This window comes from Apodemus sylvaticus, chromosome 5, assembly GCF_947179515.1.
Source record: "Apodemus sylvaticus chromosome 5, mApoSyl1.1, whole genome shotgun sequence".
In the NCBI taxonomy this organism is placed as follows: domain Eukaryota; kingdom Metazoa; phylum Chordata; class Mammalia; order Rodentia; family Muridae; genus Apodemus; species Apodemus sylvaticus.
In genome coordinates, this window is record NC_067476.1 from 93,386,982 (window position 1) to 93,404,206 (window position 17,225).

The 17,225-nt window shown below is 35.8% G+C and overlaps 1 protein-coding gene across 1 annotated transcript; it reads right to left on the reverse strand.

Annotated features, from left to right (window-relative positions):
- Positions 1–647: 647 nt before the first annotated feature.
- LOC127684481 (olfactory receptor 4K3-like) lies at positions 648–1,559 on the reverse strand. Its single transcript, XM_052181402.1, has one exon. It carries the CDS (start codon positions 1,557–1,559, stop codon positions 648–650), a length of 912 nt encoding a protein of 303 aa, XP_052037362.1.
- Positions 1,560–17,225: the final 15,666 nt, after the last annotated feature.

A 17,225-nucleotide genomic window follows, 5' to 3' on the forward strand; every position in this document is an offset into this window, starting at 1 on the left:
TCAAGAGTGGGGGTCTCTGGAAAGCTTTTCCCTTAGGCCTGGCAACTTTAGCATGGGATTGTCTCCTGGATATTTATTTTTGCTAGCAAGCAAATAGAATAGTCTAGTGGAGGGTCTACCATTTTTAAATTTTAAGATTTCAAGGAGACTTCAGCACCAAAAGAGACTATTTGAAAAGTGACAGAGTATGTTCCAGTCACAACCACATGAGAAAGCAAATACTCTAGACTCCAAAATCACTCTAAGCAAGACAACTTTTAGAGATTCAATCTTCTGGCTTAATGGGAATTTAGAGAACTGCCACATGCTTTGATTTTTGATTTAATGATAGGATAATGAGAATTTAAGTAGCAACTCCAACTGTAATAGGAACAAGAAATTTTTCATTAACGTGTCATTTACTTGGGATAATCAAAGTCCTAATTTTAAAGATTTGTATTATTATATGAACAGTTATTTTTATACAATGATCAATGAAATCTGTAAAAGTGAAGAGACGCAGATCTTTTAACTAGCAGTACACTTAAATTCCACGAATTAGAGAATATTTGTAGTCTAGATTGCAAGAAAAAGTTTGATTAGTTTAGGAACTGACAAGTTAGCATTTTAATAATGTAACATCCTAATATATCCATGAAACTCACTTGCTAGCATTGTAATCTCCTCATAGCAATTTTAATATCTTTGTTTCTTAAAGTATAAATGGCTGGATTCAGGAGAGGTGTGATAACTGCATAAAACACAGCAAGAAATTTGTCCACCCAGGTTATGCTGACTGGCCACAGATAGATGAAGATGCAGGGCCCAAAAAATAAAACCACCACTATGATGTGGGCAGTACAAGTAGAGAGAGCTTTGGACGCCCCATCCTTAGAGTGAAGACAAACAGTAGTCAGGATATGGGAGTAAGACACCAGCAACAGAATGAAGCATATGGCTGCTAGCACACCACTGTCAGCATTTATCAAAAATTCTAGAACATAGATGTCCAAGCAGGCTAACTTGATGACCAATGGAATATCGCAGAAAAAACTGTCCAAAACTCTGGATCCACAGAAGGGCAGATTTACAATTATAACCAGTTGGCTTATTGAATGCACAAAGCCAATGATCCATGATGTCATCACTAATCCAATGCACATATTTCTGTTCATGATGCTGGAGTAATGGAGTGGCTTACAGATGGCTACATAACGGTCATAAGCCATTGATACAAGCAATACCATCTCACCCCCTCCAAAGAAGTGTCCAAAGAAAATCTGACACATGCACCCTCCAAAGGAGATAGTCTTTTTTTCCTTGAGGAAGTCTATGATCATCTTGGGTGTAGTTACTGAGGAAAGACAGAAGTCAATGAATGAGAGGTTGGCCAAGAGAAAGTACATAGGAGAATGGAGATGAAGGTCAGTGATAATGATGACTACAATAAATATGTTGCCAAAAATGGTGATTAAATAAAGTGAAGAAAAGATCACAAAGAAAAAAACCTGGAGCTTCCAAGAGTCACAAAGCCCAAGAATAATGAATTCAGATACATCAGACTGATTTATTTTCTCCATTTAGTTAAGTTCCAAATTATTCTGAAGAGAAACATACAGTGTGAGATTCTAGTGAAAACACATAATATTAATTAGAAGCAGTTCTTAAATTCTTCTGAGAGAAAAGATTGAACCTACTAACTTTGGAAATGACCTTGGCTTTGGTTATAATGTTCCCTATATTTCATACACTCTGTGTTCTAGAAACTTTATTCTCATTTATTTACATAGAATAATTACTATATAAGTGCATAAAAATGTATGCCCAATGCTAATGACCATTGACAAAATAATGATATATTGTTCAGAAACACAAATTAATATAAATAAATATTAATGTAAATATATAAATAAAACAAATCAGACTATATATAATGTAGAACAATTTAGTAAAATATAGTAAAGTGTTAAAAGTGGAATTTTGACATAGTTTTTAGAACATGAAAAGCAATAGAAAATATACTTTATATGGACATGATAAAACTATATATGCAGTGACAAAGAAATTTTTAGAGAAAAGTAATAAATTCAGGTCAGGTCAAAGGTAAGTAGGAAGCAGAACACATAGGTACATTAAGGTATTCTTAATGCTTTCATTCTTGCATTTCATCATATACCATTAGTATACTCTTCTCATTAAATAAATAGTTATGATAGGTGCATTAAAATGAATGTTTTCTGAATGAGGAACTATAATCAATGCAATCTTTTATACCTGAAATAAATGTAAAATTAAAAATTTAGAATGATCAGGAGCTATACAACAGGAAAGTAAGGTTCTATATGAACCTAAAATCTTAGAAGACTAGGTCATTAATGAATCTCAAAAATTATATGATTAATGAGTGGATAATTATGTAAGTTACTTACAAAATAAAAATAGCAATACTAATTCTGATAAAATTTACAACAACATTGTTTCAAAATTACAGTACTTGATTTTATATGAGCAGAAAAGCAAGTGAATTGTAAGATATTTTGCCATCTGTGGTGGGATAAACATTCAGTCATCAAGAAAGAGTCATGAATATTAGAAAGAGATATTCTCTGATCACAAATTTCAAACTTTATGAATTCTGTACAAAATTAATTAAAACCTAAAATATACTAATTTCAATAAACTGGAAGGCCTAGTGTTTAAAAAAAATTTATAGTTTAGCCCATTTGGGCTTAAATGTGACTTATATGGAGAAATTACTAATTAACATTAAATTTCTGTAAAAATTTCTGTTAAAAACAGAAATTACCCTGTGAAAAGCAAAGTCTGGAAGTCAGTACGGAGGGAGTCCAAACAAGACTTGGGTGAAGACTTGGACTAGGCAAGTGTTAATTCACTTCCAAATTAGAAGACCCTAAGTTCTCTGAGACTAGGACAGAGGTGCTATGTGTTTTCAGAATCACATGAGTCCTTCATCTCTAGCATGTCTGTGATTTCCTGATGGCTCTCAGAGGCCATGGACTGAAAAACTATAACTTTTAGAAGAAAAATATGCACACTTCATCAAATATCTCTACAATGTCAAATATTGTTTTCTTATAACTGATGTTAGTTCATCATCCTCTACCTACATAAGAAAATTTGATAATCATGGTAAAAAAAAAATATGGTCATTATCCAGCTGAGAAAAGTCAGAAGGTTAACTATAAAAGTAACAATGGTAATTAAAGTCCTAGGATTGAGAAGGAAAATTGTTCACAGAAGATGTGAACTTGCTTGGGAAGATTCTATGAATTAAGAAAAAAATTATAAACACATTTTCTATGACAAAATAACAGTTTAAGGGGTTATAAATGTACAAGTAACTATATGAAAATATTCTATATCTGCACCAATCTATTCCCACTACTCTTGGCATTGACTATTCCAGGGCTCATCCCTGAGCTGTCTCCATACTCACACAATTGTACATAATCAAGGTTGCTAATGTAGTATTATATTATGCCATCTATAACCACCAATGATGAAGAGGTACATGATGAGAAAGGGTCAAATGTATGAAGATTTTTCTACCCTCAAATCAATAAAAATCAGTAAGTATTTAATGAGTGCAATAAATTGTTCCAGGAATTTTCCATTTCATGTTTTTAAGGCTGTAAATACTATGCTGAACCAAAACTAAAACCCCTGCTTATTATCTCAGATATTGTCTCCTTTGGAACTTGTTAATATTTAGTAGAATTATAAAAAATACCAATTTATGCTAAACTAACTCATATCAGTCTCAGTATTAATAATGATATTATAATTTACTATCAAGCATACACCAAATAGTAAAATTAAATTTCTATTAAAAATAACACATACTTCTTACACCAAAAGTCATGAATTAGAGCTTTAAAAATAAGTCAATCTAGGAAAATAAAGTGAAAATCAGATTATTTTCATCTTTTAAAGTTGCTTATTTTGAAATCATGTGAAAATCAGTTGTGTACCAGTCAACTTCTCTGACTTCTACATACAGTTACTCTTAGTATACTGTGTCACTAATTTTCATAACATCAGGACTGTATAGCATGTATAGCATGTATTCTCTAACATTATATCTTTTCCCCTTTTCCTTCTGTGATATCACCTTCAGTTCCTTAGTTTCAAAATCACAATTACCTTCTCTCTCTCTCTCTCTCTCTCTCTCTCTCTCTCTCTCTCTCTGTCAGTGTATAGGTGTATGTATTTGTGTGTGCGTGTGTGTGTGCTGTATATACCTAAATAATAATCAATTGTAGCTTATATGAAAATTCCTGGTGATTGTAGTTACCTTGCACTGTTTGTAAGAAAACCCTTATTTTGTGAACACTCTGTATCCCCCATGGTTCAGAATCACTGAGAGCAAGTCTTCTCAGCCAGGTCAACATTGGAGAAGAGTTCTTGATGCTTTTGTTGATCAGACATCCCATATCACTTGATAAAATCTTGTTATTTCTGAAATCAATGTGGGATTTTCAAATCTCACCTATTAATATTTGTTGTAAGATCGTAGCAGAACTGTTGAATTTTCCAAAATTTCCAAGACAGGGTTTAATAAGTAATAAACAAGTATGTGTAAATCACATTTTATCAGAGAAACACAGTACTTGAACAAATGTTTTTCATCAATCAATCATTGCCCATAGTTATAACAAGATTCCAAGATAGTATCAAAGTAAGGCAAAACAATCCATTTTCTGTTGTGCCAAGGGTTCATGTAAAATTATAAGATATATATTTACTGCAGATTACCCTCTTGAGAAGGAAACTTTCTTCTATCTTTAGCTTGTCCCTTTGAGACCTCGCAATTTCAGAATTAAGAATACCAGCTACCAGCATATCCATCTGTCATTAAGTCAAGAAAAATAAGGTAGTGATTTAATAGTAAGATTTAAGTAAAAATGTTTAAGAATGGCTTTAAAACATTTCTTTAACTTTTCCAAAGAGCTAATATATTAAAGGACTGTACTTATACATTTCTATGGATGCTACATTACTTTTCTCAAAACAGTAAGTAACTATCTTTGGGAGTTCATCTAGTTAATTGGTCACCAATGTTTTCATCCATGATTACATAAACATATCTAGAAGTGGAGAAAAGTATCTGTGCTAGCATGAACAATGTATTATGCATAACATATCTAGATTTAAAATTTGTTGGTTATTTAGCCCAACAGTAAAGTACTGATTTTAGTTTCATTCCCACGTTTACACTAATTAATAATAAAATAAATTTTTAATAGTATCCTCAATCACAGAAAAAATAAGGGTGAGGGCAAGAACAATGTGTGCTCTTATTGCTGGGCCATCTCTTGACTCATGAGATTTTTTTAAATGTTTATGCTTTCTGAGTTTGAAAACACTACACATTTTTTTTTTTATTTCTGGGTCCTAGGATAAGTCTTCAAAGATGATTATATTAACTTGGAATAATAAGGACATCGGAGGGAACTCATGGCTGGTACTATATAACTTAGTCAACTACTATTGGTCAATGAGGTCCTGAAATCTAGAGCAAAACCCACTGCTAGCACTTCATAATACAGTGTTATTTCTAATTGCATTCTAGCTACCCATCCTTTTGCCTAGAGTTAAATGTAATATTCACCTCTTGTCAAATACACTTCTTTTGTCATGATAGGATGCAAATTATCACAGACATCAACAACTGGTGGACCTACAGAGAATAACATACTATGAGGTGCCCAATGCTATTCTTTCATCAAAAGCTCAGGCAATATCAAGGATTAGTGAGCAGAAAGGTTTTATGAGCCAGAATACTACAATTTCTGTTGTGAGTAATGTTGTTTACATATAGGGAGGAATTTGCAACCAAAATATAATATGGTCATCCAATGAAGATATGCAAAATAACACCAGTTTACATACGAGTGTGGATTGGGGAAATACTACAATCACCACCCTAAGATGAATAGCTATAGACAATAAACAGCTGATGAAGAAAAGAGACTCAATAATACCAGGCCCTAACTCAGCTTACAATAGGTTGTACAATTGTAATTTGTCTGTCCTAAATAGGTATACATATGAGAAATACTAAGTAAACACAGCAGATCTTTGTGTGCATGTATGGACATGTAGACATGTACATGTACATGTGTATGCTTTTGTGTATGTTCATAATAAGAATAATGAAAGAAGTCATAAATTTGAGAGGTGGTAGGAGAAATGAAGAATGGTTAGAGGAAAATAATGTAAATATAACATCTATTTAAAAAATTCTCAAAAATAGAAGAAAATAAATTAAAATAATATTATCACTTTATCAACATCTATAACACATTTTAACATTTTGTTTTTTCACTTTAATAACCAATATCAGCCCTTCCTCTCCTGCCAGTATCCCCTCACACAAGTTTTTCCCCTATTCTCTTCTGGGAAGGGGAAGCACCCCTCTGGGTATTAGCTTTTCACTAACACACACACACATACACACACACACACAAACTCACATGCACAAAACTAACTGCATATCACGTTTCTGCTAGACAGGCAGCTTTCTCTCTAAATGAGACCAGACAAGACTGTCCATATGGGGGCACTGGATTTATAGACAGGCAGGCAACAGGTTCGGTGAAGGCTCTGCTCCAATTGTTGTGGAACCTACATGAAGATCAAGCTGCTCATCTGCTACATATGTGCAGGGTGCCTAGCATCAGCCTGTGTTCCCTGTTTGGTTGGTGATTCAGTCTCTGGGAACCCACAAGTGTCTAGTTTAGTTTAGTTTACTTTGTTGGTCTTCCTGTGGAGTCCCTATCCTCTTTGGGTCTCTCAGTCTTTCTTCCAACTCTTCTGTAAGATTTTACAAGCTCTATTGAATGTTTGAGTATGAATCTCTGAATTTCTTCCCATTGACTGCTTGGTGGAGGCTCTCAGAAAACAGTAAGGTTAGATTTCTGTCTGCAAGCATAAAAGAGTATCATTAGCAGTATCAGAGGTTGGTTCTCTGCATGATGGTTTCATGCAGAGAATGATGGTTTCAATTTGGTGCAGTCATTAGTTGGTCATTTCCTCACTCTCTGCTCCATTTTTCTCCCCACATATCTTGGAGGTAGGATGCATTTTGGGTCAAAGATTTTATGGGTGAGTTGGTGTCCTTATCCCTTGATTGGGAGTCCTGTCTGGCTATAGGTGAGGCCTCTTTAGGATCCATAACCCCCACTGCTAGGAGTCTCAGCAAGAGTCACCCCTGTAGTTAGTTCACCTAGTGTACACCCAATCTCAGGTCTCTGGCACTTCCTAGAGAATGCCTCACCACCACCAATCTCCCTTCTCTCTCAACTTCTTTCTTTCCATATGATCTCCAACCCCCATCCCCACTATTTTTCCCATTTCCTCTTTTACCCAGTACCCTCTTTCCATCGAAATCCTATATCTATTTACAAACTTCTGAGAAAGAGATATCCTTCCTTGGCCTTCCTCGATTTTGGCTTTTTCGGGTCTCTTGACTAGAGCACGGTCATTCTGTATTTTATGGCTAATATCCACTTATAATTGAGTAAATACCATGCATGTCATTTTGGGCTTGGTTATCTTGCTCAGGATGATATTTTCTAGTTCCATCCATTTCCCTACAAAACTCATGATGTCTTTGTTCCATTAGATTTAGTATGTCTTGTTTTACTTTGAGGTCTTCGATCTGTTTGAAATTGAGTCTTGCGTAGAGTAATAAACTTAAATCTATTTGCATTGTTATACATGCAAACATCCAGTTAGATGAGCACCATTTGTTTAAGATGATCTCCCTTTTCCATAGTATAGTATTGGCTTCTTTGTCATAAATCAAGTGTTCATAGGTGCATGGGGTGATTTTTGGGCCTTTGATTTGATTCCATTGATCCACCTGTCTGTTTCTATACCAGTATCATACAGATTTTATTACTATGTTCTGTATTACATCTTGTAGTCAAAGATAGTGATATCTCCAGAAGTTCTTTTATTTTTCAAGATTGTTTTTGGTTTTTGTTTGTTCGTATGAAGTTGAAATTTGTTCTTTCAAGATATGTAAAGAATTTTGTTACGTTTTCAGCATCTAATGAAATGACCATGTGGTTTTTTTCTTTGAGTTTGTTTATGTAGTGGATTTCATTGATGAATTTCCTTATATTGAACCATCCCTGCATCTCTGGTATGAAGCCTCCTTCATCTTAGTGAATGATCGTTTTGATGTGTTCTTGAATTTGGTTGGCAAGAATTTTATTGAGTATTTTTGCACCAATATTCATAAGGTAAATTGATCTGAAGCTCTCTTTCTTTTCCCTTAGCCAACCATTGAACTGAGTACAAGGTCCCCAATGGAAAAGATAGAGAAAGGACTGAAGGATCTGAAGGAGAGCTTTTTAATTTATTGATATATTTATTTACATTTCAAATGATTTCCCCTTTGCTGGGCCCCCACTCCCGAAAGTCCCATCAGTCCCCTTCCCTCCCCCTGTTTTCCCACCCAACCCTTCCCACTTCCCCGTTCTAATTTTGCTCTATACTGCTTCACTGAGTCTTTCCAGAACAAGGGACTACTCCTCCGTTCTTCTTGTACCTCATTTGATGTGTGGATTATGTTTTGGGTATTCCAGTTTTCTAGGTTAATATCCACTTATTAGTGAGTGCATACCATGATTCATCTTTTGAGTCTGAGTTACCTCACTTAGTATGATGTTCTCCAGCTCCATCCATTTGGCTAAGAATTTCATGAATTCATTGTTTCTAATGGTTGAATAGTACTCCATTGTGTATATATACCACATTTTTTGCATCCACTCTTCTGTTGAGGGATACCTGGGTTCTTTCCAGCATCTGGCAATTATAAATAGGGCTGCTATGAACATAGTGGAACATGTATCCTTATTACATGCTGGGAAATCTTCTGGGTATATGCCCAGGAGTGTTATAGCAGGATCTTCTGGAAGTGAGGTGCCCAGTTTTCGGAGGAACCGCCAGACTGATTTCCAGAGTGGTTGTACCAATTTGCAACCCCACCAGCAGTGGAGGAGTGTTCCTCTTTCTCCACATCCTCGCCAACACCTGCTGTCTCCTGAATTTTTAATCTTAGCCATTCTGACTGGTATAAGGTGAAATCTCGGGGTTGTTTTGATTTGCATTTCCCTAATGACTAATGAAGTTGAGCATGTTTTAAGATGTTTCTCCGCCATCCGAAGTTCTTCAGGTGAGAATTCTTTGTTTAACTCTGTACCCCATTTTTTAATAGGGTTGTTTGGTTTTTTGGAATCTAACTTCTTTCGCCTTCTTCTGCATGCTGACCTCCAGTTGAACCAGCACCATTTGTTGAAAAGGCTATCTTTTTTCCACTGGATGTTTTCAGCTCCTTTGTCGAAGATCATGTGACCATAGGTGTGTGGGTTCATTTCTGGATCTTCAATTCTATTCCATTGGTCCACTTGCCTATCACTGTGCCAATACCATGCAGTTTTTAACACTATTGCTCTGTAGTATTGCTTGAAGTCAGGGATACTGATTCCCCCAGAATTTCTTTTGTTGTTGAGAATAGTTTTAGCTATCCTGGGTTTTTTTTGTAATTCCAGATGAATTTGAGAATTGCTTTTTCTAACTCTGTGAAGAACTGAGTTGGGATTTTGATGGGGATTACATTGAATCTGTATATTGCTTTTGGCAAGATGGCCATTTTAACTATATTAATCCTGCCAATCCACGAGCCTGGAAGATCTTTTCATTTTCTGAGGTCTTCTTCGATTTCCTTTTTCAGAGACCTGAAGTTCTTCTCATACAGATGTTTCACTTGTTTGGTTAGAGTGACCCCAAGAAACTTTATGGACCCCCCCACTTCCCGAAAGTCCCATAAGCCCACTTCTTTCCCCCTGTCCTCCCACCCACCCCTTCCCACTTCCCCGTTCTGGTTTTGCCGAATACTGCTTCACTGAGTCTTTCCAGAACAAGGGGCCACTCCTCCTTTCTTCTTGTACCTCATTTGATGTGTGGATTATGTTTTGGGTATTCCAGTTTTCTAGGTTAATATCCACTTATTAGTGAGTGCATACCATGATTCACCTTTTGAGTCTGGGTTACCTCACTTAGTATGATGTTCTCTAGCTCCATCCATATGCCTAAGAATTTCATGAATTCATTGTTTCTAATGACTGAATAGTATTCCATCGTGTAGATATACCACATTTTTTGCATCCACTCTTCTGTTGAGGGATACCTAGGTTCTTTCCAGCATCTGGCAATTATAAACAGGGCTGCTATGAACATACTGGAACATGTATCCTTATTACATGCTGGGGAATCCTCTGGGTATATGCCCAGGAGTGGTATAGCAGGATCATCTGGAAGTGAGGTGCCCAGTTTTCGGAGGAACCGCCAGACTGATTTCGAGAGTGGTTGTACCAATTTGCAACCCCAGCAGCAGTGGAGGAGTGTTCCTCTTTCTCCACACCCTCTCCAACTCCTGCTGTCTCCTGAATTTTTAATCTTAGCCATTCTGACTGGTGTAAGGTGAAATCTCAGGGTTGTTTTGATTTGCATTTCCCTAATGACTAATGAAGTTGAGCATTTTTTAAGATGCTTCTCCACCATCCTAAGTTATTTAGGTGAGAATTCTTTGTGAGTTCTTTATATATATTAGATATTAGTCCTCTATCTGATGTAGGATTGGTGAAGATCTTTTCCCAATTTGTTGGTTGCCGATTTGTCCTCTTGATGGTGTCCTTTGCCTTACAGAAACTTTGTAATTTGATGAGGTCCCATTTGTCAATTCTTGATCTTAGAGCATATGCTATTGGTGTTCTGTTCAGAAACTTTTGCCCTGTACTGGTGTCCTCAAGGCTCTTCCCCAGTTTCTTTTCTATTAGCTTCAGAGTGTCTGGCTTCATGTGGAGGTCCTTGATCCATTTGGATTTGAGCTTAGTACAAGGAGACAAGGATGGATCAACTCGCATTCTTCTGCATGCTGACCTCCAGTTGAACCCGCACCATTTGTTGAAAAGGCTATCTTTTTTCCATTGGATGTTTTCAGCCCCTTTGTCGAGGATCAAGTGGCCATAGGTGTGTGGGTTCATTTCTGGATCTTCAATCCTGTTCCATTGATCTGCCTGCCTGTCACTGTACCAATACTATGCAGTTTTTAACACTATTGCTCTGTAGTATTGCTTGAGGTCTGGGATACTGATTACCCCAGAATTTCTTTTGTTGCTGAGAATAGTTTTACCTATCCTGGGATTTTTGTTATTACAGAATAATTTGAGAATTGCTCTTTCTAACTCTGTGAAGAATTGAGTTGGGATTTTGATGGGTATTGCATTGAATCTGTATATTGCTTTTGGCAAAATGGCCATTTTAACTATATTGATCCTGCCGATCCATGAGCATGGGATGTTTTCCCATTTTTTGAGGTCTTCTTCCATTTCCTTCTTCAGAGTCTTGAAGTTCTTGTCATACAGATCTTTCACATGTTTGGTAAGAGTCACCCCAAGGTACTTTATACTGTTTGTGGCTATTGTGAAGGGGGTCATTTCCCTAATTTCTTTCTCAGCCTGCTTATCCTTTGAGTATAAGAAGGCCACTGATTTGCTTGAGTTGATTTTATAACCTGCTACTTTGCTGAAGTTGTTTATCAGCTCTAGAAGTTCTCTAGTGGAGTTTTTTGGGTCACTTAGGTAGACTATCATGTCATCTGCAAATAATGATAGTTTGACTTCTTCCTTTCCAATTTGTATCCCTTTGACCTCATTTGGGAGATTGGTCTGAAGTTCTCTTTCTTTGTTGGATCTTTGTGTGGTTTTGGTATCAGCGTAATTGTGGCTTCGTAGAAGGAATTGGGTAGGGTTCCTTCTGTTTCTATTTTGTGGAATAGTTTGAAGAGTATTGGTGTTAGGTCTTCTTTGAAGTTCTGATAGAATTTTGCACTGAAACCATCTGGTCCTGTGCTTTTTTTGGTTGGAAGACTTTCTATGACCCCTTCTATTTCTTTAGGGGTTATGGGACTGTTTAGATGATTTATTTGGTCCTGATTTAATTTTGGTATTTGGTATCTCTCTAGGAAATTGTCCATTTCATCCAGATTCTCCAGTTGTGTTGACTATAGGCTTTTGTAGTAGGATCTGATGATTTTTTGGATTTCCTCAGTTTCTGTTGTAATATATCCCTTTTCGTTTCTAATTTTGTTAATTTGGATACTTTCTCTGTGCCCTTTGGTCAGTCTGGCTAAGGGTTTATCTATCTTGTTGATTTTCTCAAAGAACCAGCTCCTGGACTCGTTGATTCTTTGTATGGTTCTCTTTGTTTCCACTTGATTGATTTCAGCGCTGAGTTTGATGATTTCCTGTCTTCTACTCCTCTTAGGTAAAATAGCTTCTTTTTGTTCCAGGGCTTTCAGGTGTGTCATTAAGCTGCTAGTATATGCTCTCTCCATTTTCTTTTTGGAGGCACTCAGGGCTATGAGTTTTCCTCTTAGCACTGCTTTCATTGTGTTCCAAAGATTTGGGTATGTTGTGCCTTCATTTTCATTAAATTCTAAAAAGTCTCTGGCATATAACAAGAACAAGTGCTCTACTATGTTCATAGTACCCTTGTCTGTAATAGACAGAACCTGGAAACAACTCAGATGTCTCTCAAAGGAAGAATGGATACACAATATGTAGCATGTAGACTTTATTACATTTAGAGCAGATTACATTTAGAGATATGTGTGTATATACATATATGTATATATGTATGCATAGACACATGCACATACATATGTATGTGTATTTATGTATTTATGTAAGAGAACAAGAAAGGGTTTATGGAATGCTTTGGAGGGTATCGGGGGAATGATGTAAATATATCATAATATCAAAAATAGAAAAAAATAAAAAGCTAAAAATTTTCTGGTAGAGTCTTTAAGGTATATTATGTATAGATCCATGATAGTTATAAATAAGGACACAAGTTTTTCCTGCCTATTTATATAAATAAGGCTGCTATGAACATAGTGGAGCATGTGTCCTTATTGCATGCTGAGGAATCCTCTGGATATATGCCCAGGAGTGGTATAGCCAGGTCCTCCGGAAGTGTCATGCCCAGTTTTCTGAGGAACTTCCAGACTGATTTCCAGAGTTGTTGAACCATCTTACAAACCCACCAGCAGTGGAGGAGTGTTCTTCTTTCTCTACATCCTCACCAACACCTGGTGTCTCTGAGTTTTTGACCTTAGCCATTCTGATTGGTGTGAGGTGAAATCTCAGGGTTGTTTTGATTTGCATTTCCCTAATGAGTAATGATGTTGAACATTTCTTAAGGTGCTTCTCCGCCATCCAAATTTCTTCAGGTGAAAATTCCTTGTTCAGCTCTGTATCCCATTTTTAATAGGGTTATTTGGTTGTCTGGGGTCTAACTTCTTCAATTTTGTGTACATATTCCCAACTCAGTTCTTCATAAAATTAGAAAAAGCAATTCTCAAATTCATCTGGAATAACAAAAACCCAGGATAGCTAAAACTATTCTCAACAGTAAAAGAACTTCTGGGGGAATCAGTATCCCAAACCTCAAACAATACTGCAGAGCAATAGTGTTAAAAACTGCATGGTATTGGTACCGTGACAGGCAAGTGGACCAATGGAATAGGATTGAAGACCCAGAAATGAACCCACACACCTATGGTCACTTGAGCTTTGACAAAGAAGCAGAAAACATCCAGTGGAAAAAAGATAGCCTTTTCAACAAATGATGCTGGTTCAATTGGAGGTCAGCATGCAGAAGAATGCGAATTGATCCATTCTTATATCCTTGTACTAAGCTCAACTTCAAGTGGATCAAGGACCTCCACATAAAACCAGACAAACTGAAACTAATAGAAAAGAAACTGGGGAAGACCCTTGAGGACATGGGCACAGGGGAAATTTTCCTGAACAGAACACCAATCTTATGCTCTAAGATCATGAATTGATAAATGGGACCTCATAAAATTATAAAGCTTCTGTAAGGCAAAGGACAGTGTCAAAAGGACAAAACAGCAACCAACAAACTGGGAAAAGATCTTCACCAACTCTTCATCCTACAGAGGGCTAATTTGTTACTTCTTAAAACAAAAATTTTCATGTCTCAAGTCACCACAATATAACAATTTATTCTATGTTGTTTTTTATTTAAAAGCATTTACTGTCTTTAATTTCCATAGAGAACTCAAAATCTTCACTGCTTTCTCTGTCTAGTTTCTGTCTTGATTTTCTTGGAGATTTCTGGTCTAGATTCTATTTTCATAAAGACTAGATAAGGACTTAGGAACTTGTCTTAAAGTGACGTTTTTTACGATCTGCAATAAGATGATGAGAATTTCTAGAGGAGCAATTAATATTCTTCTGGTTACAATTTTCAGTAGCTTTAAGTTGTAGAGCATATCTTCATTATCAATAAAATAGCATCATCATTTATCTATGTATTTACATCTTGGCTATGCTTATAGTTGCTAAAACCTCACCTCTCTCAAAGACATTGTACTTACCAAGAACCAGGATTTATTATTAAGTCACACTCTCTGATTTTCAAAAAGTCATGAAATTGATAAAGTTTTAAGAGAATAATCATTGTAATTAATACAACGGAAATGCAATATAATGTGTTTCAAGGTCTGGTGTTAGGGCATAGAGAAAACCTATCTAATCAGAATCAAGCAGAAAGGTATTATTAACGAATTGACATAAGAGAGAATTTTTTTTCTTTTTTTTATTCGATATATTTTTTATTTACATTTCAAATGATTTCCCCTTTTCTAGCCCCCCCACTCCCCAAAAGTCCCATAAGCCCCCTTCTCTCCCCCTGTCCTCCCACCCACCCCTTTCCACTTCCCCGTTCTGGTTTTGCCAAATACTGCTTCACTGAGTCTTTCCAGAACTTTTTGAAAAGATAAGGAGAAAGTGGGAAGCCCTGTCTAGTCCCTGATTTTAATGGGATTGCTTAAAGTTTCTCTTCATTTAGTTTGATGCTGGCTACCGGTTTGCTGTATATTGCTTTTACTATGTTTAGGTATGGGCCTTGAATTCCTGTTCTTTCCAAGACTTTAAGCATGAAAGGATGCTGAATTTTGTCAAATGCTTTTTCAGCATCCAATGAAATGACCATGTGGTTTTTTTTTTTTTTTGAGTTTGTTTATGTAATGGATTGCATTGATGGATTTCTGTATATTGAAGAAACCCTGTATCCCTAGGATAAAGCCTACTTGATCATGATGGATGATCGTTTTTATGTGTTCTTGATTTCCCAGCATGTAATAAGGATACATGCTCCACTATTTTCATAGCAGCCCTATTTATAATAGCCAGAATCTGGAAAGAACCCAGGTATCCCTCAACAGAAGAGTGGATGCAAAAAATGTGGTATATATACACAATGGAGTACTATTCAGTCATTAGAAACAATGAATCCATGAAATACTTAGGCAAATGGATGGAGCTGGAGAACATCATACTAAGTGAGGTAACCCAGTCTCAAAAGATCAATGATGGTATGCACTTACTAATAAGTGGATATTAACCTAGAAAATTGGAATACCCAAAACTCAATCCACACATCAAATGAGGTACAAGAAAAACGGAGGAGTGGCCCCTTGTTCTGGAAAGACTCAGTGAAGCAGTATAGGGCAAAACCAGAACAGAGAAGTGGGAAGGGGTGGGTGGGAGAACAGGGGTAGGGAAGGGGGCTTATGGGACTTTTGGGGAGTGGAGGGCTAGAAAGGGGAAATCATTTGAAATGTAAATAAAAATATATCTAATAAAAAATAAGGGAGAATTTTTGCTGTAAAAAGTAGCAAATTAAATAAAAACATTAAGAAATTCTTTTCTTTTCAATAAAATAATGAAACATAGATACAGTCATGGAAGAGTTTTAACAAAGAGTTTTATGAAAGAAGGAACAGAAGCTGGGGAGACTGGCAGAAGAAGAATTACAAGAGCTTTCCTGCTTTATCAAAAATGTCTGCAAGCAGAATTTACTTGAGATTTTAAGCAATGAGTTGGACAGAAAAGCATCAGGAAATATTCCCCTGGTGTGCTTCTCACCTGCGTCCCCTTTAGAGTTTAGAGTGTTCTTTCACGTTCTGCTCTGTTCACTTCTGTTTCTTTCTGGTCCATGTCCATGTCTCATCTCCACTCTTTTTTGATTTTCATTTACCATGTTATTAGCATCAGCTAACTAAATAGTGTTTATATTTTAGTGTAAACTAATAATATATTGCTCATTAACATGATTTTAATATTAGTGATAAATCTCTTTCTGAGAATGCTCTATGTGAATTCTGATATTTTATGAGAAAAACCACTGTTTACATATTGGCAGTATCTATTAATGTTTGTTTGAATGATTCTGACATTACCGTGTAAATTTTTATGGAAGTTAATCTTAATCCTGTTATTTTGTAGAATAATCCACTTTTATTCTGAGAGCAATCAAGGTCTTTGGTTAGTCTTCTAAATAACACATGAACATAATGCTTAAGTAAAAGCCAGATGAAAGCCTACATTTTCAGATTCTCCAAAGGTGATACTGATGTGTATTCCTGAACACTATTTTTCATTAGAATTTTTTCTTTTTACTAATTTTACTTTAAATTCTCCAATTTTCAAACTGTAAATGTTTCCAGATTTTTATTTGTAAAATGACTTAATCTAAATGCTTCAAACTATTCTGTTGCATAAGTGGACATTTAGGTTGCTAATGAATTGATCTGAGCTATTCAATATTAAACTGCAGAATAAATGTTACTTATTTATGAATACAACATTTTTATTGATGATAGTTTTTTAGAAATCAACTTGGTATCTCACTTTAGTAAATGTCTTCAATATAAAATCCAAGAGTGAAAAAATAACACATTTGTTCAAGAATCTTGATAAGACTGACTTTCCTTTCTCTCCTTTACGTCTCATTACCCTTTCTCTATCTCTTTCTATAATTATTTGCTTTTTATTTTTCTTGATTATCTTGATTGCTAATCTAAAAGCTAGCAAGCTTCTAATGACCTATATGGTTAATTAACATTATTGTTAATACACCGATTGCTCATTGAGTGCATAGTTTGTGAATCACATGTACTTACTCTCCTTAAAATTAAGCCTACTCCTTCCAGTGTGAATTTTATCCTTCTACAAGCCATAAAAGTATAAATTATGATAGCTTTATAAGCCATAATCAATTAGTAACAAGGAATATTTTGACTTAAAAGAAAGCCAAAGTAAACTGGTTAGTTCCCCAGC

Bases quoted from the DNA above. Each gene is read 5' to 3' on its own strand.
- LOC127684481 (XM_052181402.1), bottom strand. From the start codon at position 1,559: ATGGAGAAAATAAATCAGTCTGATGTATCTGAATTCATTATTCTTGGG.